Genomic DNA, 23,161 nt, shown 5'->3' on the forward strand with positions numbered 1-23,161 from the left:
ATATATATATATATATATATATATATATATATATATATATATATATTCTCAGAGGAGTGAGGTGATACCTCCTTGAACCTTTAATTCACTTTCTCTTATTGATTAATAATGATTTTTTTTCATGGATTTACTGGGTCTATATGTATCTATAGAGAAATGTTTGCTCAGGTTTTTTGTTTCACTCAGGTTGTTACTTTTCTCTTGTTGTCTCTCTGGTGGTGGAAACTAGGAGAATGAAGCCTAAAAACAAGGTAGACTAAAGTCTCACACAGTATACAACTTTATTCAGAGCATCAAACCATCAAACAGTTTATACTATGAGGGTTAAGAGGAATCACATGAGTAAAGTTCTCCTGAGTTCAAGCCATATATAATCACAAGGACAGGCCACACATGGCAAAACATTTATGCTTCTGTTTTCCATAGATGCATATAAAGAATGTTTTAACATGTAATTGAATAACAGCAGCAAGCAATAATGATTGATCTGAAGTAAACTCACTCCTATCTGCTACACCTGGAAGGAGCACAGAAACACATTCCAAAAACAATTCCAAGTTTTGAAGAAACTGAGGTTACCAGACTCTCCTCTTGTTGTCTTGGAGTGTTCTCACAAGCACTCAGAATTCTCCTGACAGGGCTCTATTCTTGGAATGTGTTCCAGTACTTATGCGTTAAGAATATTAGACCCTTACTTGCGGTTTGCAGATACATTCTGCAAACCTCCCACACGCTGACTGTTTCCTTTGCTCTTGTGCAGAAGGCAGCTGTAATAGAGCCAATTTGTCCACTTTTAGTTTATTGTCTCTGATTTGGAATCCAGAAAAGTCTTATCAAGCCTAAGTTTATCATTCTATTCTGTTTTTTTGAAAATGAATGTCTATATTGATACAGAACCATGGCCTGTTGTGACTTTCATAAGGTGCCTAGAAATATCAAATTAAATGTGTCTTCCTGCTCACGGTACAGAAGTTTAGAGTTACTTCAGTGTCCACATGTGATTTAACTCGAAGCCTAAGGTTTTGCTGACTTAAGTTTCTGACATAAAACATTTAAATGGAAAATAAAGAATCCTGTAGCTTGGACACACACAAATAGATGACTTTGGGAGTGCAGAAGGCAATCAGAGCATAGCATTGCTCTTTGTGCCACACCTACCTACGTAGATGCTCTGTTTATTTCATGTTAGCTTTGCTCTGTGGACCCTACCAGCTGTGTCTGTGGGTCCAAGCCCTGCCCCCTTCTCTGGTTCCTTTTTCTTGTTAGTGAGCCCAGCCTTCTGTGTGTGCATCTCCTTTCTCTGTTGGCCTTCAGCTCTCTGTGCATGGTTTTGCTCTCGCTTGTACATTGATGGGTCCCATTTTCTTGTTCTGTGACCTACAGAGGCATAATGTGTCTTCTGTACTCTCCACATCCCAGAGATGGGTCCGGAAGCTTGGAGTGCTCATAGGAACTCATCCGTCCCCTGTTGCTTAGCATGCTGTCCTTTCCACAATCGGTAATTCTCTTAGGAATTTTGCCAGCTGTGCATCTCAGTGAAATGATGAAAACACAGTCATTCTCTGGGTTGCCCTGCCCTAAATCTGTCAGCTTGCCACTGCCTTCCTTCTTCTGCCCTCATCTTCTCACAGGTGACTTGATGCCACATTGCGGTATGCTTGGGTCACCAAGCTCCAGCCCACGTCAACCTTGTAACCGTCAAGCCACCCTCCTTGTTAATGAGTACGATGGGTGCCCATCAGATAAGGCCTCTGCTGTAACCACCAGGAGTAAATCCAATCTTTGCTCCAGTAAAAGGCAAAGGAATAAAATTAAGACAGTGACCTTGCTGAAATAGAAAAATCCAGGAGCCATTCTCTGTGTTCTGTGTATCCTTAGTGAGTGGCATGTGCCTGACGTCAGTGGTTGTCATGGTAACTAGAGAAGAGCTGATGGTGCTGTAGCCAATGGGGGCCCAGCAACTCTGTCCCCTGATCCATGCTGACCTTAAGAAAAGTGGACGGGGGAAGGGAGAAAGAGAAGCATCATGTGAGCAGAGTCTGCATCAACATCCCCCCAGCCGCCGCCCCTTCCTTTCCTCGGCTATGGAAAGGGAGACCCCAGCTAAGGTTTGGGGGTAGAAGGGAGGAACTCTGCCTTACAAGACTGTAAATCTAGGAGGGAGCCTCTTTCCTATCTGTCCACTGCACTGCCAACTCACTTCCCTCCCCATTATGAAAATTCAACATACATTTCCCTTGTCCTCAGCTGTTATCAACACGTGTACCCTCCCTCCCCTGCCTCACCTTTCCCTAGCCGAGTCTCCTACCCTGAATCTCAAGGGTTATCTTTTCCTGCATAACCCTCAGTGCTTTAAACACTTGTTTCCTTTCCATCTAAAAAACAAAGATAACGAAGCGTGCTGATGAATCAGCTTGTGTGATTACTGAGCAAACTTAACCATGGAACTGCCAGAACAGGAGATCCTCATATACAGCCTTTCCCATCTGCTGTGTAATCCTTACATAATCTCCCACCTGTGCACTCGCTCCCAACTCTTCTACCTCTCTTCTAGTGCTTTTCATTCACAGATATCAACTTCTTACTTGCTTTTAAGCAGTTCAGTATCTTTCCAGTTACTCACTTTTTGGCTGGCACAGTGTATATTTAATTTTATTCACACAATCATGTTGGTTCCCACTCTATATAAGCATTCTATGGCTGGTAACTTCTCCTCTTCCCTAATGTGTACTGGTTACAGTATCTCTGCTGAAAACATGGCCTTTCACTCCTCATCCAGGTCTTTGTCGTGGCTGCTCTCACTGTCATTGCTTCTGGGATTATAGTGTATATACAGAATCACACATGGATCTTGTTAAGATGGAGACTGAATCAGTGAGCCTGGGGGAGTCTTAGTTTCTGCATTTTTAAGCTCAGAAGACCAGACTGTAAGGGACAATGAAATAGAAGCCTCCTCTGTCTGGAGACTTCTCACTCCTGCCTTATGGCACTTACAGATGGTACTGCTAGTCTGTTCCTTCTCTAGAGGTCTGGGTAGTTCCCTCCTAATGTCATGCACAGGGAGGTGGGCTACTGAGGTTTCTCTCCGACTGAGATGTGCCTGTCGGTAGCTGTAGAAAGCTGTTCCTGGTGCTGTGCCAATAACATTAAAATGTTACTGAATGAAAGTGGCAGAATCTGTCATTATAGCAGTTTACAGTTCCATGTCACCCTAGAAAAGGAGCCATTAGTAAGATAATTGTTATCTCATAACCCCCAACACAAATTAGCATTTCAGTAGTTATTTTACTTGAAATTTTTTATTCTATTTATGGCAAGAAAGTACAATGGCGGGGGGGGGGGGGTGTCCAGCTCACATTGTGGAAAAGATACGGGAAGATAAGTAGGAGCTCTTCATGAAGGCTCACGTATAGGAAGGACTCCAAGAAACAGGGAGACTTCTAATAGGTTTAAAATCATAATCCACTGCTATATAATGTTAGAGAAAGGAGCACATGAACACATGAACATGGCAAATGTATCTATATGAAAAGGGTATGTTAAGGCACAAATCAGGCTAGCGAGCACACGCATGGCTCTTGGGATGGCTCCTATCCTTTACCCTTGACAACAGTGCTAAGTGCATCTCATCCACTGGCTGGAGGTTGATTTCAAACCTCCCATGATAGGCTAATCATCCTGAAGGAGAAGGGGGAGGTTCAGGAAACATGAGTCCTTGCCAGGCTAAGGATGTGCCTTGCCACATCCATCATGACCTCTACCTTTCAAATGTAATTAAGTAATATAAGTACAGTCTTCACATTGTTCTGCATACTTGCTTATTAAAAACTTTATATGTGTGTGTACTAACTGTATTTTATATATATTAACTGTAATTTCGATCTGCTTCTTTTAAAAATAGATATTCCTGTCCTCCACTTTTACTAGGAAAAAGCTAGAAATTTACACAGCCTGTGGAATTAATTAGAATCTGAACTTGGAACATAAATAAATTACTTTCTTATCCCACTTATCTAGATGACTGGTTCTCAACATTTGAATCAGCACTTTTTTTCTGGGCTAGAAATCAGACTTAGAACTTAACACATGCTAAGCAAGTACTCTATTACTGAGCGATGTACATGGCACTCAGTATTTCAGAAATATAAGTATAGACATTTTTACTTTATAAAATGCCTTTATAAACATTTTACTTTATAAAATAGCATAAAGATTTTCACTGTCTTTGAGAAGTGAATGTTTACATATCAAATATGACTGCTTTAAAGTATTTCTGTATTTAACAACTGTCTACACTATAGACACAGTAAGATATTGCTACTAAATAAAAACAGATGGGAGAAGTGATTGCATTTTTGTGTATGTCTCCAAAAAACAGGTAGAATCTTCTTAGGATTCTAATGTTGGGCTGCTAGTTGGTCTTGTCTTCAAACTATTCTTTTGAGAGTACGATTTTCACTGGATTGTGCAGAAAAATTAGAAAAACACTCTGGAATGACAGCAAGACTGAGTTAAAGGTCCTTGACCATAAACTGCCAGTGGTACATGTAGCTTTACTCATCTGTAATTGTGCTTTCAGAATCATTCAAAATAGTTTAGATTGGATAGAAGTTTACCTCATTGTAGTGATGTATATTTCACTTGTTTTTGTTATAAGGTTAATAAATTACTTCCCATTCAGCTGCAGTGACCAACATTTGGTCTACAATTCCACATATATGGTGATTTGTAGTAAAAGCTGAACACACTTTTAGGGAACCTGCTTATGACTTTTACATGTGGAAATTAAATTTTTGCTGAAAGTGCTTTATCAGTGCCACAGATGTTGTTTTAATACCTTACTTTCATAGCTTTTCCCCTTCTGCGTAAACTCATGTCCTGTCCCAAGACTGATTGTATAGCAAGGCTGACAAAACTTAAGCTTTAGGATCCTTCAGTCATCCTTCTCAGATCCCATAGAAACCGCGGCAGTTTGGTATTTGTTCTCTAAAAGAAGGCCCTTGTAATATGAGCATGATCTTATACAGCCACCTTTGTATGTAATGTGAGCTGTGTCTCATTGAGATCATTCTTAGAGGCACAGCAAAGAGGCCAAAGCTAACAAAAACTAAGAAAAAGTAAAAGTCTAAAGTCATTCCATTTCTGGGAAAGGGTTGCTTCGTCCTTCCATATAATTTTCAAAGCTGTACTGATGGCTACCAGAGTCTTTGTTGATAAGTCATCTTTTTTTTTTTTTTTTTTTTTTTTTTTTTTAAATTTTTTTTATTGTTCTTTTTTTTTTTTTTTTTTTTTTTTTTTTTATTAAACTTTACTCAGTGAGCAGATTGTCCTCAGCTTCCAGCTTGTGTACAAGGCTTATAATAGTGGCACAATCCAGAGCACTGGATATACTCAGCTTCTTTCACTAGCCCTGCTTTATTGTGGTGGGGAGAGAGGAGAGTTTTGGAAGAAGCAGAGACCAAGTAGCAAGTGAGAGAAAGAAGGCAATGTGGACCAGTCCACACTCATGCTTTGATATCAGGTGGCCCTCTATTATTTTCACTTCCTGTCCTAATCTGGGACTGGGTGAAGTACTTGAAGCTTCTTAGATACAATTTTTTTAATTAAAAAACAATTATACAATATATTCTGATTAAGTTTTCCCCTCTTTCTCCACTCCTCCCATATCTTCCCTTTTTCCTCACCTACCCAACATCATGCTCCCCCTCTCCTTAAAAAAAAAACAAAAAAAAAACAAGAAATACACACAAGAATCCCCCACCAAAAAAATAAATAAAACAGAAACCAAAATATACAACCAAAGACCAGTAAGACAAATATATATATATACACAAATGTCTACCAAAACACCATTTAGTTTGTGAGGCCAGCTACTTGGGGGCCACTGGTCTACCCTGAAGTGTGATGAATATACCCAGTGAGACTCCATTAAAGATCTTCCCTTTGCAAGTACCCACCAGTTGCAGGTAGCTTCTTTGCTAGGGGTGGGAACTATGTCTACCTGTCTTTCTCAGTGCTGGATAGGGTGTAGATTTAAGGACTGATTTAAAAGATTGCTGTGATAAAAGTCTATTCCCTCTCCCCTACTTCCAACTGACAGGATTTAATTAGGCTTTCATGATGATGTTCATTACGTGAACCATTTTGTAAAAGCAAAGGCAGGTAATGACTCAGCATGTAAAGGCACTTGCTCCCAACAACCTGAGTTTAATCCATAGAACCCATATATAGAAGCCATATAGTTGAAGGACAGAATCAACTGCTGAGATCTGTCATCTGACTTCCAAGTATAGATAGATGATAGATTGATAGATAAATAATAAATATGAACACACACATGCTTATAGCTGGTGCTTATATAATGCATGCATCCTTCCCACATGGTTTACTTGTATACATAGTCCTAGGCCCTGGGTGCAGCCCAACTAAACAGTGGTTGTCAATCGTGTTTGCAGAGAACGATGAGGAGCAGGATGAGCTGCCTTCTCTGGATAAACCTGGCTGGTACTCCCAAGGGAATGCTGCCCACCTTTATGAACTTCTGAAGAAAATGACCAGCAAGCCTGAACCCAAGGTAATTTCTTACTGAGGCAGAGTCCTTGATGTGCAGAAACAAATGGTTGTGAACCGAGCCATGGAGGCTGTAAATGGTTATGGTTATGTACGTAGATGGGTCATCTGCCTCTGAGCATCTGCTGCATCTCTCCTTTTGCCTCTTCTGACTAGATACACATTTGGTTAATACACAGTCTTTATCTATGGGAAAGTAAGGATGCCACAGAGGTCACAGGTCTAGGAAGTACATGAGTCATACACAAGGTGCCTCAGAAATGGCATTCTGATAACAACTCATCAAAGAATATTTTAACGTTAAAAAAAAAAAAAGCAGTGACTGAAGTGACACTGACCAGCTTTTCCTTAAAGAATTGTTTGCGTTTGAGCCTTTGGTCACACTGTCAATGTTGGGCATTAGTACACATTCACAGTATAGTCTTTTTCTCTACGTGATACATACCATAAGACCTCTGAGCAGGAGGAATCATTGGGTGGCTGAGCTCTGGTCCCTACTTTCTTTGCCCTCTGAGAACTATTCAGTGGACACAGGACCTCAGTGAGGAGCCTCTGGTTCTTAGCCCTGAACCTCATGCCCTCTTCCATGAATTGAGGAGTGGTGTAGTCTGAATCAGTAAGCTTTGCCTCAGAATTCCCCAGGGACTTTTCTAAATTATATATGCTTTTCTAAATATATATATTCATTCATGAGTTCTGTTTCAGCAGATGCACGAGACCTTGGTGTGTATAAACTGAAGAGTGGTTATGATGCATGTTCTTAACATATAATCCCCTATAATAAGCTGTCAGTTGTAGTTCTAGAGGCAGGCACACCAGCTCATTTCTTCATTAGGAAAATCAAATAAAATTGTTTCTCATCTTCTTCACCTTCCTTACATCTTCAGCAAACCTGTGAATCAAATAAGACAAATAATTGGTAAAATCATATGTAAAATTACTTATGGAAGTTTAAGACACTTATGTGTTGCAACCCGCGTGGTCGTCTCGCCAGCAAGAACGCACACAGACAACAGGATCCTTCTGCAGCAAGCTTTATTGCAGTCAAGCGATGAGAGGAGGAAGACCCCGAGCCCAGGAATGGCACTGCTTATATACACCCTAAGGCGGCGTGTGGTCTATGATTGGCTGCTTACTCATTACCTCACAAGACGCCCTGGGCTGGGCCAAGACTTGGCGCGCTTTTGCCCTTGCGCATGCGTAATATTACTTGTCTTCCAGGGTCAGAGCCGGATGTTGGCGCCATCTTGTAATGGCGTTTTGCCCGGGCATGCCCAAGCGGCTCTCCACACTTATGTACTGAGAATTTTGGAATTTTGGTTTCTTTTAAAACATAGAAATATTATAAGAATATGTTTTCATTTTAATCCCAGGTGTGGGGATATGGGGCTGCTTCATTGCAGCTGACTATGATTTGTCTGGTCCTCTAGCAGCACCATGATTTTGCCAGCTGCAGACAGTTTCTGTGATTGTGTGACGTTTGGAATTTTGGGGACTTTTGAGAGGTTATATAAATGCTAGAGCACGATGTGTGGGTGGTTCATGGGTTGTTGGTTGATTGCTGGTTGCTGTTGGTCTTAGATTATTAAGTAGTTGTTCACAAACAAGAAACAGCAACAAGAAGAAATTCACTATCCTGATGGTGAAAATCAGATTTTCCCTAAGGAGCTCAATTTTTCTAATCAGCAGGAAATAGTCCAACAATAATGTTGCTGCCATCCCCTTTTTAATCCCTGATTTTATTCAGGGATCTCTTTCCTTTTCCCTCTATCCTTGTTTCTCTCCTATCTAGTATTAGGGAGTAAAACTGGGGAGGGGGAATAAAGGGAGGGAAAAGGAAAAACCCACAAAGTAGCAAAAGCCAGCTACACACATCATTTTTGGTTCTTCTGTTGTCTGCACAGTGGCCACCACTCATATCCATGCGTCATTCAGAATTTTCTGTCTGGATCATAGGTCGTTTACTTTGGTGACAGCATGCATTCAGATATTTTCCCAGCCCATCACTATACTAACTGGGAAACAGTCCTTATTCTCGAGGAGCTTCAGGGTCAAGAAGTAGAGAAGCCTGAGGAAGCAAAGCCTCTGCAGAAAAGAGGAAAATATGAGGTAAGGATCCAGTCTGTCCTTTCATGGGTGTTTGAAAGCTGAAGTCTCCTTATGCTACCTGACTTTAGAATTGCCTGGAAATGGTTTCATATGCCTGAGGTCCCACCATATGACAAATGGAACTAGAGGATCAGGATATTAGGGCTAACCTTGGCTACATAGTGAGTTTTACACCAACTTTGGCTTCATGAAACCCTGTTTTTATTATTATTTTATAATTATTATTTTGGTTTAACTGAATACCTTCATGATTCTATTATTGGTGTTTGAACTTCTATTATTTAATGGATTTCTCCTAAGCAGATACCTCTAGCCAACTTAGTTGTATTGTCTGCTTTTAAGAACCTAGTATATGCCTGTAGGTGTTCTGGCTTATGCAGGAAGATTGATTGAAGAAAGACAGGATGAATTTAGGCTTCTCAGCAGCAGGGGGCATCAGCCTCTGAAGGACTGAACACCCAGGAGCTTTTCAGAAGCTCTTTATTGTCACACAAAAAGCCATATAGCAAGTAAATTTCCACATACCAGAGCCTCTTATCTGATCTGGAGTTGTCTGAAGGAACCATCACCTAAGCAGTTCTCAGCCATAAGAGACTTCCTAGTTTGCCAGATATGTCTCAGGACTAAGTTATGCAAAGGCTCTGTGAATCCTTCAGAAAAGCAATCCCATAAACCTCAGATAACAATCACCAATGAAAGGCTGCTTCAAAATGTAGTTGCCCTCATTCCGGAATACATGCCAGATAGAATGGCTCTGCTAAAACTCTGCTCTGTGGGCCATCATCATCCCATCACGGATGGGAGAACTCTATGAGGAGAACTGTTGGCAGTTAATGGCTTCAAGGGAAGATGAGTTGGTTTTTCCAATAGTGGCTGCTGATAAGCCGCCCACACCCTTGCTTATGCAAGCAACACTAGTTAAACTCAGTAAGTCATTTAAAAAAAAAAAAAAAGACATGAAAGTAGGACAGGGCTTGAGGGAAGGTGTTCAAGGGCATCAGGAGGGAACTTAAATAAGCCCCCAATACGCACTTCTGTAAGTTGGTATGGTCATGGTGTCTCTTCATAGCAATAGAAAAGAAGCTGAAACAGTAACCTCGTTGTAAGGAATGGTTTCTCAAGTTCCATCATGAAGGACAGTAAGAAGTAGAAATATACGGAGCTGGAGAGATGGCTAAGTCAGTAAAGTGCTTGCCTCAAAATCATAAGGACCCGAGTTCAATCCTCAGAACCCATGTTTTTAACATTCCTTGGTGGCACATGTTTGTAATGCCTGCAGGGGATAGTAGCTGGAGAGAGGAGGGTCCATGGGGCTTGCTGGCCAGTCACTAGCCAAATCAGTAGCACCAGGCTCAACGAGATCACCTGTCTCAAAAACTAAGGTTGACAGAAGTCCAGGAAGACACTCAATATGGACCTCTGCCCTGCACACATGCATGCACACAAACAGAGGAGTAAGTGACTACCTGGAATTTACCCTTCCGTTTGGAAAACCAATACATGAAGAGACAACTTGTGAAAGAGTTTGTGGATAGTTCTAGGAACTAACAAATTTATTTCTCACTACTCTCAGTGAAGAGCTAGAAAATATTCTTTTTTTAAATTTTTTATTAATTACACTTTATTCATTTTGTATCCCCCCATAAACCCCTCCCTCCTCCCCTCCCGATCCCACCCTCCCTCCCCTTTCTGCATGCATGTCCCTCCCCAAGTCTACTAATAGGGGAGGTTCTCCTCTCCTTTCTGGTCTTAGTCTATCAGTTCTCATCAAAAGTGGCTGCATTGTCCTCTATTGTGGCCTGGTAAGGCTGCTCCCCCCTCAGGGGGAGGTGATCAAAGAGCAGGCCAATCAGATTATGTCAGAGGCAGTCCCTCTTCCCATTACTATGTAACCCACTTGGATACTGACTGCCATGGGCTACTAGAAAATATTCTTTAAGGAAAAAAAACAACAACAACAACTAGTAACCCAGATATGGCAGCAATAAGTTTTTCTGTTCTCATCCTCTTCTAAAAAACAAACACTAAATGAGAAAACTCCAGTGAAGTTGGTTTTTATCCTTCAATGTAATAATACTAATAATACTAATACTGTAATAATACTAATAATGATGATAATAGAATGATATTAGAATTATTTTAATCATAGAAAATATCTTAATATATACCTTAGGATAGTTTTTAGATTATGGCAACTGACGTTTTAAAGAGCCAATGCTGGGTCATGTTAAAAGGGCACTCATAAGGAAATGTTACTTTCTTTGCAGAAACATAATAGGTTTCCAAACCCTGCTCATAGGTCTCTAGCATTTTCCTACTTCTGTTTATTTATTGAGTAAAAAAAAAAAAAAACACTTGCAAGACCAGTTCACTGCAGATGCCATTCTAATCACAGTTGTTACATCTTCTTTCAGGAGCCAAAGGTAAAGCCTCTAAATTCCTTATCTAATAAATGGGGCTCATACTTTATTGACTCAGCCTCAAGACAAGGAAATGCAGAGGACTCCTTAGTTTATACTTGGTCCTCTAAGAGAATCAGCACCTACAGCACGATTGCAATTCCCAGCATTGAAGCTATTGCAGGTAAGGGGGAAAATATGGTGAAGTCTCTCCCTGCCCAAGATAGAAACCATTGGAGGTGTCATCTGAGAAAAGATGTCTTCTCAAGACATACAGTTATTTTTTTCCTTATTTTGGGGGTTATGATTTAATTACATCATTTCTCACTTCCCTTTTCTTCCTTCAAACCGTTTCATATACCCCTTCTGTTCTCTCAAATTCATGGCCTCTTTTTCATTAATTGTACATGCATAGATGTATATGCATATATACATATATATGCATATATACATATATTCATATATACTCCGAAATATATCGTGCTAAGTCTGTATAATGAGTTATTTTTTAGGGGAAAGAGTTTCCAAATATGGCATGCTGGGTCAGGAACCACACATACACACCCCTTTCTGGAGCCAACAACAATGACTGGACAACTTAAAAAAAAAAGTTTGGAGAAATAGGATACCTATTGGGAGAATTACCACTACAATATGCTTAGGAGTCCCAGTAAGATGAACCTGGCTTTGGGGCTATGTGCCCCCAGAGAGTCCACAGAGGTTGAATGAACCTTTCAGTAGCTTCTTGTAACTTCTAAGATGGGAACTAGAAGAGTTGGTCAGCTCCTCAGCCTCTGTTGTAAGGGTGAATTAAGGCAGAGTCCATATTTTCACAAGAGCTGAAACTCTGCTTCAAACAACTGAATACCAAAAAAGTATTAGTTGCCCCACTGATGGTTAATGTCTCCGTACACTTGGTGGAAATGAGTGCCCATTCTCTTTTGAGAAATATATTATTCTGGGATTCAAATACTTCCTAAAAATAGTTTATATACTGCTCAGCCCTGAATGAAATATTGCCAGGATATATGCCTATGAGTGGTATAGCTGGGTCTTGAAGTAGCCCTATTCCCCTTTGTCCGAGAAAGCGCCGATTGATTTTCAAAGTGGTTGTACAAGTTTACATTCCCACCAGCAATGGAGTAGGGTTCCTATTTCTCCACATCCTCTCCAGCATGTATTGTCACCTGAGTTTTTGATCTTAGCTATTCTGATGGGTGTAAGGTAAAATCTCAGGGTTGTTTTGATTTGCATTTCCCTGATGAGTAAGGAAGTTGAGCATTTCTTTTAAGTGTTTCTCTGCCATCGATGTTCCTCTGTTTAGCTCTGTAACCCGTTTTTTAATTGTTCAACCATGTTTGTAGCAGCTTTATTTGTAATAGCCAGAAGCTGGAAACAACCCATATGTCCCTCAGTTGAGGAATGGATACAGAAATTGTGGTATATTTACACAATGGAATACTACTCAGCAATTTAAAACAAAGAAATCATGAAATTTGCAGGCAAATGGTGGGATCTAGAAAAGATCATCCTGAGTGAGGTATCCCAGAAGCAGAAAGACACACATGGTATATACTCACTTAGAAGTGGATATTAAACATATAATATAGGATAATCACACTAAAATCTGTACAACTAAGGAAGCTAAGCAAGGAGGAGGACCCTGGGTAAGATGCTCAATCTTCATTTAGAAAGGCAAATGAGACAGACACCAGAAGAGGGAGAAAATAGGGAACAGGACAGGAGCCTATCACAGAGGGCCTCTGAGTAAGGTATCAAAACATATGCTGAGATGCATAGCCAAACTTTGGGCAGAGTTCAGGGAATCTTATGAAAGAAGGGGGAGATAGAAAGACCTGAGGGAACATGAGCTCCACAAGGAGAACAACAGAACCAAAAAATCCGGGCACAGGTGTTCTTTTCTGAGACTGATACTCCAAACAAGGACTGTACATGGAGATAACTTAGAACCCCTGCACAAAAGTAGCCCAAGGCAGCTCAGTATCCAAGAGGGTTCCCCAATAATAGGAATAGGGACCATCTCTGACATGAATTCAGTGGCTGGCTCTTATATCACCTCCACCTGACGGGGGAGGAGCCTTACCAGTCCACAGAGGAAGACAAAGAAGCCAGTCCTAATGAGACCTGATAGACTATGGTCAGATGGAAGGGGAGGAGAACCTCCCCTATCATTGGACTGGAGGAGGGGCATAGGAGAAGAATAGGGAGGAAGAGTGAGATTAGGAAGGGATGGGGGAGGGGGCTACAGCTGGGATACAAAGTGAATAAACTGTAATTAATAAATAAATAAATTTAAAAAATATTGCCAGGAATATGAGGCTAGGAGACCACAATAATAATAATAACAAAAACAGCCAACTACAGAAAACAAAGGATTGAGAAATTTTGTAGAGATATAAAAATGAAGAGAATAGAAAATTTCAATTAAATTTTTCAAAACCATAATTCAAATAGTAATGAGTAGACTTCATAACTGATTAGACACAGTAGAAAACAAATTGGTGAACTAGCTCAAAAGGAGACTGGCAGTGTCATAGAGAGCCTGCCTGCCAGGTGCAAGGCCTTGGGTTTCATACCCAGCACTGGGAGGGAGCTAGGCAGGAAGGAAGGCAGTTACAGAATGAAGCACCACCAAGTAAAGTCACAGGAGACTCTGAAAAAAGGTAAAAGAGACATAAAAGGTAAAATGAGAAGATTTCTGTAATTGGTGCTCCCAAGAGTAACTGTAATCATGTGGAGCAAACTAGACACTTGGGGAAACATTTGTTATTAACATGAGAATCACTTCATAATGATAAGTTCTCAGTTCTCAGTTCTCAGTAACATACATTTTAACTGCAAGTCTGAGACACTCACTGGGCTGCCTTCTTCATAGGGGAACTTAATCTGTCCCTGTTTAATTGAAAAGCTGTGCAGAACCCACCCAACCTTGCGACCCCGCTATGGAGGTGTATGCTTTTGGTGTGGAGTCTTGGTGTCCAGTTCTCTTCTGAATTTGGCAAAGGGCTTGAGGAGAAAACAGCGGAACCCAGTTCTCTGCCCTTCTATTGCACTGGGCCCCTAGTCACTCGGTCTGTCTCTGTTCCCCGGCAAGACTGCTAAAAGTCCCTGGCTTCTCCACTGCCTCCAGCCTGAATGCACACATGAAGGAAGATCTGTGGCAGAAAGTGGCCTTCCCTCTTTGCTCATTGATCTCCATGGGAATCATGAGTCCCTGAGTGTTGCTCGTCTTTTCAGCACCCCAGTGACCTCACTCTGATGTTTATCTGTGTCGAGCTACTTTAAGTTCTTTCAGCAAGTTAGAAACTTATGGAAGTGTTTGAGTTTCATACTTCCTGGAACTGCTGGTGTCAGAGTGCCTTTCCTCCCTTACAGGATGGATATGAAGGAGGAAAGCAAGGCATTTACCTCTTACTATTTATTAGGAGGATGATGGTGGCAGCCCTGACATAGGTTTGATCTTCTAAAAGATCCATCTGAGTGTCAGTGCACAAACCAGTATGTCGGCATGTCCTTCTGAAATGGTATTTTTGTTCTCAAGTGTTCCTTTTTATTGTTGTTTAGTGCTTATACACAAAATTAAATGCAGCGTGAAAACAGTCTTGCTTTAAAAAAAAAATCTGTTAAAGAAACTATTTTCTTTCAAAATAATTCAGAACTTTGTTGGGGTGGTATAATAATAGAAGTCACTGGATTATCCTAAGATACTTGGGTAGGTATAAAAATTATCAAGTGTGATTGTGAATAGTAAGGAAGTAAAAAAGAGTTTTCATTCTAAAACTTACTTCTAAAACTAAGGAGAAAATGAGCCCTCAGCTATCAATTCAGGCCACCTTTCCTTTCTTTATGCATTTACTTTTATTTGTGTGTAGGTGCCTGTGGAAGCCAACCACTGTAGGTGCTTGAACTGAACTAGGGTCCTCTGGAACAACAGAAAAGGCCCTTAATCGCTGAGCCATCTCCCCATCCTGCCACTAATCTCTTTCTCTCTGCGCCCAAGGAGAGAACCTGACAGGGCCGGCTTCTCTCAGAGGAGCTAATAAGCAGGTTACTAAAACCGAACTAAGCCCTGTTCATTGCTGGGAAAGGAGGAGAGAGTTGTATCTTATTTGTTCTGATGTTGGAAACACTCCCTCAAAATGTGACACAGTAACCACAGTTTTATGAATAGGCTGTATCTCCTATAGAACTGTAGCTTGATTGTGACAGAGATCCACCTGCCTCTGCCTGCCTGAGTGCTAGGATTATAGGTGTGCACCACCACACCCAGCTTCTTTTCCTTGATTTTTTTTAAGATTTATTATCTTAAATTGTGTGTGTTTGTATATAACTGTGTCTCTGTGTTGGTATGTACACATGAATGCAGGTGTCTACAGAGGCATCAGATCCCCCATGGAACTTGGGGCCTATGTAAGAGCAGTACATGTTCTTAACTGGTGAGCTATCTTTCCAACCATCACAGCTTTTTAAGGTATATGAAGGGAGGGGTGCCCACAGAGGCCAGAAGAGGGCATCAGATCCCTGAAGCTGGAGTCACAGGTGGTTATAAACCACTCAATGTGGATTCTGGGAATCAAATCCTCAGTAAGAGCAGTGAGTGCTTTTAACTATAGAGCCACCTGTCAGCCCCCCATATTCTTAATAATAACAGATTATTGCTGTTACCATAGCAGCATTACACATTACATAGTTATGTCATTCAGTATTTAAATACTTAGAAGCCAGGGTGTGTTTACTGATGTTGTTTTTTCTCTTCACAGTAAGGTTAGCTTTCTGTGACATCAGGAAAGCAATGTTCCTTCTTCCTATCCAGCACTTTGATTTTTTGTTTGTTTGTTTGTTTGAGTTTTTGTTTTGTTTTGTTTTCTGGTAAAGATTAACTGCTTGAGCCTTGATGCTTCTCATTGGCACCTAATATAAGAATAATTTGGGCCAGAGCTCTGGGAATTTTGTGAACTATATTTAAATGTGACTTGGCATACATACTATTGTGCATTTTATTTACTCTATACTCTGTATCCTTGGTACCAACCTACCTGTAGCACAAGTATCAAGATTATGAAACTTTGAAAAATAGAAGCATTGAATTTTTTTATTACTTCTTTTATTTTTTGACATTATAATTACTTCTCCCTTCCCCTCTCTTCCTCCAAAGCCTCCTGTGTATCCCTTTTTGTTCTTTCAAATTTGTGGCCTCTGTTTTCATTAATTGATGTTACATGCAATGTTTGCATATGCTAGTTCCTAAATACAGAAATACAAACTAGTCAGTCTGTACAGAACTACTTGTATATATGTGTTTTCAAGGCTGACCATTTGGCATTGGATCACCAACGGTGTGCTCTTCCCTAGGAAAGACTAGTCCTCCCACTCCCAGCATCCCATAGTTATCTGTAGTTCTTTTTGTATTTTTTTTTTTGTATTGTGGAAGCTTCATGGTCATTTACCTGTGCACTTTAATGTGACTATTATTGTTTTCCTTGTTTGGCTCATGAAACACTGAATTTTAATTTATTTATATTTGTGAAAGTAATTTGGGGACTTATAAAACAATCCCTTTTTCCCCCTCCCTCACAGAGTTACCCCTGGACTACAAATTTACAAGATTCTCTACAAACAATTCAAAAACAGCTGGTTACTATCCGTCGGCCCATTATACCTTGAATTCTCAAGACACGACACAGACAGCAAAATAATCTTCACTGGAAAATGAACCGACCATATGTGTAACAGACTTTTTAAAATGTTAATTTTCCCAAAAAATTCACATGATTTATGAGAACAATTTTCGATGAAAATTGACCAAATGGATACTTGTCAATCTGTCCTTATAAAATATAATTTTACATAAATCATATTAATGTTTAACAGGTCTTGGTATATTAAAAATTTTAGGACTAATAAAGAACACTACTAATATTTTCTATACTGGTAGTTTTGAGGATTCTCCCAAGATGAAGATACACACATATGCAAGCATATATTTATCCATCTACCTAGGCCAGCAGATTCTAAAGCCTGGTCCACAGACTTATAGCAGAACAACATAGCATTTGAAAATGCAAATTAGACTGCCTCATTCCAAACCTCCTGAATGAGAAACTGGGATGGGGCCCGGTGACGGCTTTTAAACAAGCCTTCCAGTGACTCTGATGCTCAACTATGATTTGAAGCCTTGTTAGTAAAACCTGTGTTGAATATTCAGTTTTAATATGTGCATATCAAAAAGTGTAACCAGAATTGATAGCCAACACCAGAGTCTAGTGAAACTGCTTTATTTTTCCAAGCTATCAGACTTTTTGCTATTTTTCCCCAAAACACATCAAAAGAGACATGATTTCTTAAGATAATATAGCCTTATTCCTTAGTATTAATTTCTCCCATTAGGAAGAATTTATGCCCTGGCCAGCGGAGCTTGTTATTAGCGGGGATAGAAGAGAATCCGAACCTGTGAAAAGATGGGCGAGAAAGAGAAACCGAGTCCAAGCAAACAGGTGCTTGTCAAGGACTAACTTTACTGAGCAGAATCAGCTTTTATAAAGGGTTCAGGATAAGGAAGTAGGGTGGGTGAAAAATTACAGATTCTTCTCTGCCAGGGGCCTGAAACATCTTGTAATAAGCCATGGTTCTGTGAGCACATCTCTGCTGTTGCCAAGCAGTATGTTTACCGCAGGTAAGGGAACGGACATTTCCAAGCAGTATGTTTACTGCAGGTAAGGGAATGGGAATCTCCAAGCAGTATGTTTACTGCAGGTAAGGGAACGGGCAAGTTGAGGCAAGTTGGTGAGCTTCCACAGGTGGTCTCTGAAGTTGGTGAGTTCTCTCAGGTGGTCCCTGACATCTCCCCCTCTCTAGTCTAAATAAAATGGAGGAAAGGGATGATTTGCTGCAGCTTGTAAGATGGGGAACTTTGTAAATTGAGGTTAATTGTTTTTAATTTGCCAAATGAAATTTTTTAATTTTATGATAGGGGATAGAAACTGTGGTAGTGAGGCCAAAGGGCTGAACATTAGCAACTGTGGGCAAGGCAGATTGTGTCCCCCAGGAGTGACGGTTTGAGGTTTTAGCACCCAGGTCCTGCTTTGAGGGCCCAAGTCCGCAACCACCAGTCATCAGTCCAAACATGGGGCACAAGTGGGGTCTGAGCCTGCTAGAATGACAAGGCTCGGGCCTTACCCGTCATGGGAGCGGCCTCCTCCAGGCAAGGTTGTCCTGTCTTAGGTGGACCAAGGCTTATATGTTCATTCCGTCTCTGACTTACCAGACCACTCACTTTGTGGAAAGTAACGCTTTTTTAGATCGCCTGCCCACAAGATATAAAAGCTCGCCCAAAAGTGGCCATGGAGAATTTGGAAAGTCAATCTTGGTCAATTTTTATCACATTTTACCACAGTGAACGTTAGCCAATTATAACAGCCAATTAGGAAGCTGCAGGAACCATTAGGGAAACTCCACGCTTATTTGTCCCTAACTAATAGGCGAAGCCAAGACCTTCCCCTGGTTGTTTTGAGGGACGAGAAGTCAAGGCGTTGAGGTGTTGTGCCGCTCTTGTCCATGGGGGGGTCCACCGTGGTGTTCAGGCGATGATAATGGACCGCAACGGGTTTCATTGCTGAGTCTACCTGTGACTTAATAAAGCTGGTTAATCTATTAAAGGCCCAAGGGCCGAAGGAGAGGAGTAAGAGAATGCCAACAAAAGGTCCCAACAGGCTTGGGAGCAGGGTAGTAATCCAGGGAGAAGTAGAGAACCAATTTTGATACCAGGATTCTTGTTGTTCTCTCTTTCTTTTCCTTTCTTCCAAACTACTTTTGACTCTATCCAGACTGTCTTGTACTAATCCGGTCTTATCAGCATAGAAGCAACATTCCTCCTTGAGAGCTACACACAGTCCCCCTTCTTTGAGGAAGACCAAATCTAAGCCTCGCCGGTTCTGGAGAACCACCTCTGATAAAGAGGCTAGAGAATCCTTAAGATTTTGCATTCCTTGGTGGAGTTCTTGGATATCTTTATCAACAGCAGCAGTTAATTGTGCATAATGCTGTTGTGAAGTAACAAGAGAAGCAATGCCTGTTCCGGCCCCAGCGGCACTCAGGCCAAGGATGACAGTAAGTGTAACTGCTGTGAGAGGCTCTCTCTTGGTTCTAGATGAATAGGTTTTTCTCTCCCAAAAGTTTAGAAAGTTATCTGAATTATGTATAAAAAGCCGAGGGAGAATGGAAACAACTACACAAAAATCCCTTTTTGTAAGAAAGACCGAATTAACTAAATAGGTAGTTAATCCAAGAGAGCAAGCCAGATAAGTATTATCAGGAGCTTTAGTATAGGTGAAGGAATTATTTACAACAGCGGTTTAATTGCAAACTTGTAATAAAGAAGCGAAGGGAAGCATATTTGGTCATAGTAAGCAATGTCCTAAGCCTGATACCATGCTAAGAGTGAGGCCTCCAGATGTATCAGCGGCCCATGAAAGGGAATTGGCGTCATTAGTGGGGATGGGGTTTGCAAAGGAGGCAATACCCTCATAAAAGGGAGGTGTGGGGGAAAAGCAAATCCAGCACTCTTGGTACTTGGGTAGGCTGGTATTATGAATAGCTTCAAGGGAAGCATTAACCAAGGAGATAATAAGATCAGTGGATGAGGGAGGGCCATCAGGGATGGTAGGTTGAAAGGGAGCAATTAATGAAGGCATAGTAATAGTGGGCAGAATGGTGGGCTTATTCTTTTGGGCAGGCTTAGCAGGCTGATGTAATATTTTATTAGGCCCGATGGCTGCAGAGCCTCTATTTGGAATGTTTTTAGTTAAGCTTATCTTAAACGTCAGACCAATATCTTTTCCCTCCTTGTATAATCTAAGTCCCCATTGATATCCTCGGCCTGTCCAGTCTTTTTGTTTTCCTTGATTAGTAAACTGGATCAGGAGGGGATTACACCATCCTTTTAACCTGGAATCAGACCCGCATTTCGAGTTTAATGGTTGTGGGTCAGAGGCTGTGTAAATCCTCTTGGGGGGGGGGGTTCTTTTTACAGTAATATAATCCCAACTGGAGGTGGGGTTCTAATAGGTATCTCCAGTGGTCTCACAGCCCCATGACGCACAAAAGCATTCAGGAGTTTCCCAGCCTCATTTGTGATTGAGCCTCCTGTCTCTATGGGCTCCTGGACAAACATGGAGTCCATCTCGGAGTAAAGCAAGAATTGCGCCCTGCGTGTCGCTCCCACATTCCGGTCCTGTGCCGGACGTATGGCCCTTTGGGGCTCGCTCGCGGGGGGCATAGACATCTGGGAGTCCCCATTCAGCACCCGCTCCGAGAGCGAGGGCACAGAGATCGACTTCCAAATCGGGCCAGTGTGGCTCCGTTCCGATGTGGGAGCTGGAGTTGACTACATCCCCAGCCTGATTTTGTATAACCCATGTAAAATTATAAAGTGTATATGATGAGGGGTCACTTACCACCAGCCGGATTGCCAACCATATAACAAGGGAGGTCTGTAGAATGTTCATGGTTCTGTAATTAAGCACAATGAGAATATTTCTCAGGGACCTTTCAGGAAGCCATCTAGCACTTTGAGCTTTGGAGTCATAGATGCAAGCATGGCCTTTTTCCCAAATGAGTACTGGGTCGGGTCCAGACCATTTAAAGGTTAGAGGGTCTTTCCATAAGACCTGAGCATAGGAATCGGCCGTGGTAGGGTGCCAAAACCGATCAGCTGCAGATTTTCCATTATTATCATAGGTTAAAAAATTTAAAACAAATAAAGCATGATTTAACAAGGTCTTAAAATTACCTTTAAGTGGGTATAATACTCCTCCAGAATGTTGTAATTTATTAAGCATGTTTTTTAAGGTTTGATGTGCTCTTTCTACGATGCCCTGTCCTTGAGGGTTGTATGGGATGCCTGTAAGGTGTTTAATATTAAGCTGAGCACAAAACTGCTTAAAGCTGGACCTAGTATAACCAGGCCCATTATCTGTTTTAATAATCTTAGATAAGGGCATAAAGGCAGAACAGGCAAGGATATGACTAATAACATTTTTTGTGGCCTCCCTGGTCTGTAATGAGGCACATAGGAATCCACTAAAGGTATCTATGGAAACATGGATATATCTTAGCTTACCAAAGGGTGGATAGTGGGTCACATCCATTTGCCATAGCTCTCCGGGGGTGAGATCGCGGGGATTAACCCCCAAATGCGGCTCAGGCAGAAGTGTCAGACAACCTTGACATTGTCGAACAATCTGTCGAGCCTGTCCTCGGGTGATGGAAAACATTTGTCGAAGGATCTGGGCATTTAAATGATGTAACTGATGAGCCTCTTGTGCCTGAGTTACTGGATAGGGCAAGGCCATGGTGGCAACTGTGCCAGTTACAACAATATTCTGTGTGGCCCGATCAACAAGTTCATTTCCTTTGCTTAATGGTCCGGGGAGTCCCGAATGTGCCCGAATATGTCTTATAAAAAAGGGGTCATCTCTTGCTAGTATTAATTGTTGAAGTTTGGCAAAAAGAGGTGAAGCATTTGTAGAAGGGCGAATATAAGGAACGGTCTCAAGAAGGGGAACCGCCGTGGCAACATAGGCGCTATCGGTGTAAAGATTAAATGGTTGATCAGCAAGAACTTTAAAGACCTGAATAACGGCGGCTAATTCAACAAGTTGTGCTGAGGTAAATTTAGTCTGAGCCTGAAAGATTTTGTTATTAATATTAAAGGCTGCAATCCCAGAAGAGGAGCCATCAGTAAAGGCCAATACAGCCCCAGGGATGGGGGATGTCTTGGTCCGCTTGGGGAAAACAATGGGCTGTTTATACAAAAATTGGACCAGCTTATCAGCAGGGTAGTGATTGTCTATTTTTCCTTGAAAGGAAATACAATTAATACAAATACACTCACCAGAAAGCTGTAAAAGCCACTGAACTTCAGAGGCAGTATAAGGGACACAAATAGTGTCAGGATCTTTTCCAAATAATTTAAAGGAATATTCTCCACCCAATCTTAAAATTTGTGCCACTAAAGACGGGTATGTAGGCAAAACTTTAGAAGGGGAGGCAGGTAAATGAACCCAAAATAATGGTCCTTTCTGCCACAAGAGACCAGTAGGGAAAAAAGGTTGTAGGGAAAATAAGTAGCCACAAGGGGGAAGCAGGAGAGTAATATTTAATATTTTGATCTTGAATTGCCCTTTTAACAATTTGTAAAGAAAGCTTACCCTCCTCTTGGAGAGGAGGGGTCAGGTGGTCACTGAAAAGGCCATTTGGACAGGCGGCGTAGAGGCAGAGGAAGTTTTTAGAGGGAAGAGTGGCAGGGGGCAGACAAGAAGGGGCACAGGCAGTCTGGAGGTCAGTCCAGCGGGTGGACAGACGAGAGATCTGTTCCTGGAGGCGAATAATGTCTGTGAGGTCTTGGACTTGAGAGGCGGAGTTTAGTCTCAGAGAGAGAGGACGAAACTTGAGGGGGTGCAGGCAAAGGAGGAGAAGCCGAGGACAGAGGCACCCGAGAAACATACAGAGGAGGGGCTGTAGCCAGGGGGGGCCAGTCTGGATTATGATAATGGGCAGCCTCGTCCTCCAGAGTAGCGGCGTCACCAGGGTCAGGCGGTTCATCAGGGGTGGCAGAAGGGGGTTTAGGCTTGCATGGAGTAGGTTTTTGGAGAACAGGATTTGTAAACTGAGGAGAAGAACGGGAAGAGAGGGCGTGTTCAGAAGGCAGGGGAGGGTAGAGTTGAGGGAGGATCTGAGGAGAACAATCCTTAGAATTAGAGGAGGCTTCTAAAAGTGAAAGTGAAGCAGAGGCCGAGCGAGAGGCGGAACAAGAGGCAGAGTGGAGGCAGAATTCAGCAACAGATAAGAGTCTGCGCTTTCCAGGGTCATCGTCTGCATTTTCGACGATATCTCTAATTAATCCCCAGTAGGAGAAAACAGTCGGGGAAACGGAAGATTCTCCTTCAGTTTCCATTCTTTGATTTAATTCTCTTCCAACCTTTTGCCATTTTTTAGGATGAATAGTTGGCCTGTCTATCATAAACCAAGGACAGGCTTCATCAATAAAACAAAAGAAATTTATG

At 41.5% G+C, this 23,161-nt stretch overlaps 1 protein-coding gene across 1 annotated transcript in view; it reads left to right on the forward strand.

The window, feature by feature from the left end:
• Nt5dc1 (5'-nucleotidase domain containing 1) overlaps positions 1-16,956 on the forward strand; it is a 110,812-nt gene extending 93,856 nt beyond the window's left edge. Inside the window, 5 exon segments of the mRNA XM_055615923.1 lie at positions 6,456-6,574; positions 8,527-8,679; positions 11,094-11,262; positions 16,677-16,771; positions 16,774-16,956. Of these exon segments, the coding sequence (XP_055471898.1) occupies positions 6,456-6,574; positions 8,527-8,679; positions 11,094-11,262; positions 16,677-16,771; positions 16,774-16,812 (575 nt within the window). The 3' untranslated portion in view covers positions 16,813-16,956.
• Positions 16,957-23,161: the final 6,205 nt, after the last annotated feature.

Source organism: Psammomys obesus, unplaced genomic scaffold (genome assembly GCF_907164565.1).
Source record: "Psammomys obesus unplaced genomic scaffold, mPsaObe1.curated_primary_1811, whole genome shotgun sequence".
In the NCBI taxonomy this organism is placed as follows: Eukaryota; Metazoa; Chordata; class Mammalia; order Rodentia; family Muridae; genus Psammomys; species Psammomys obesus.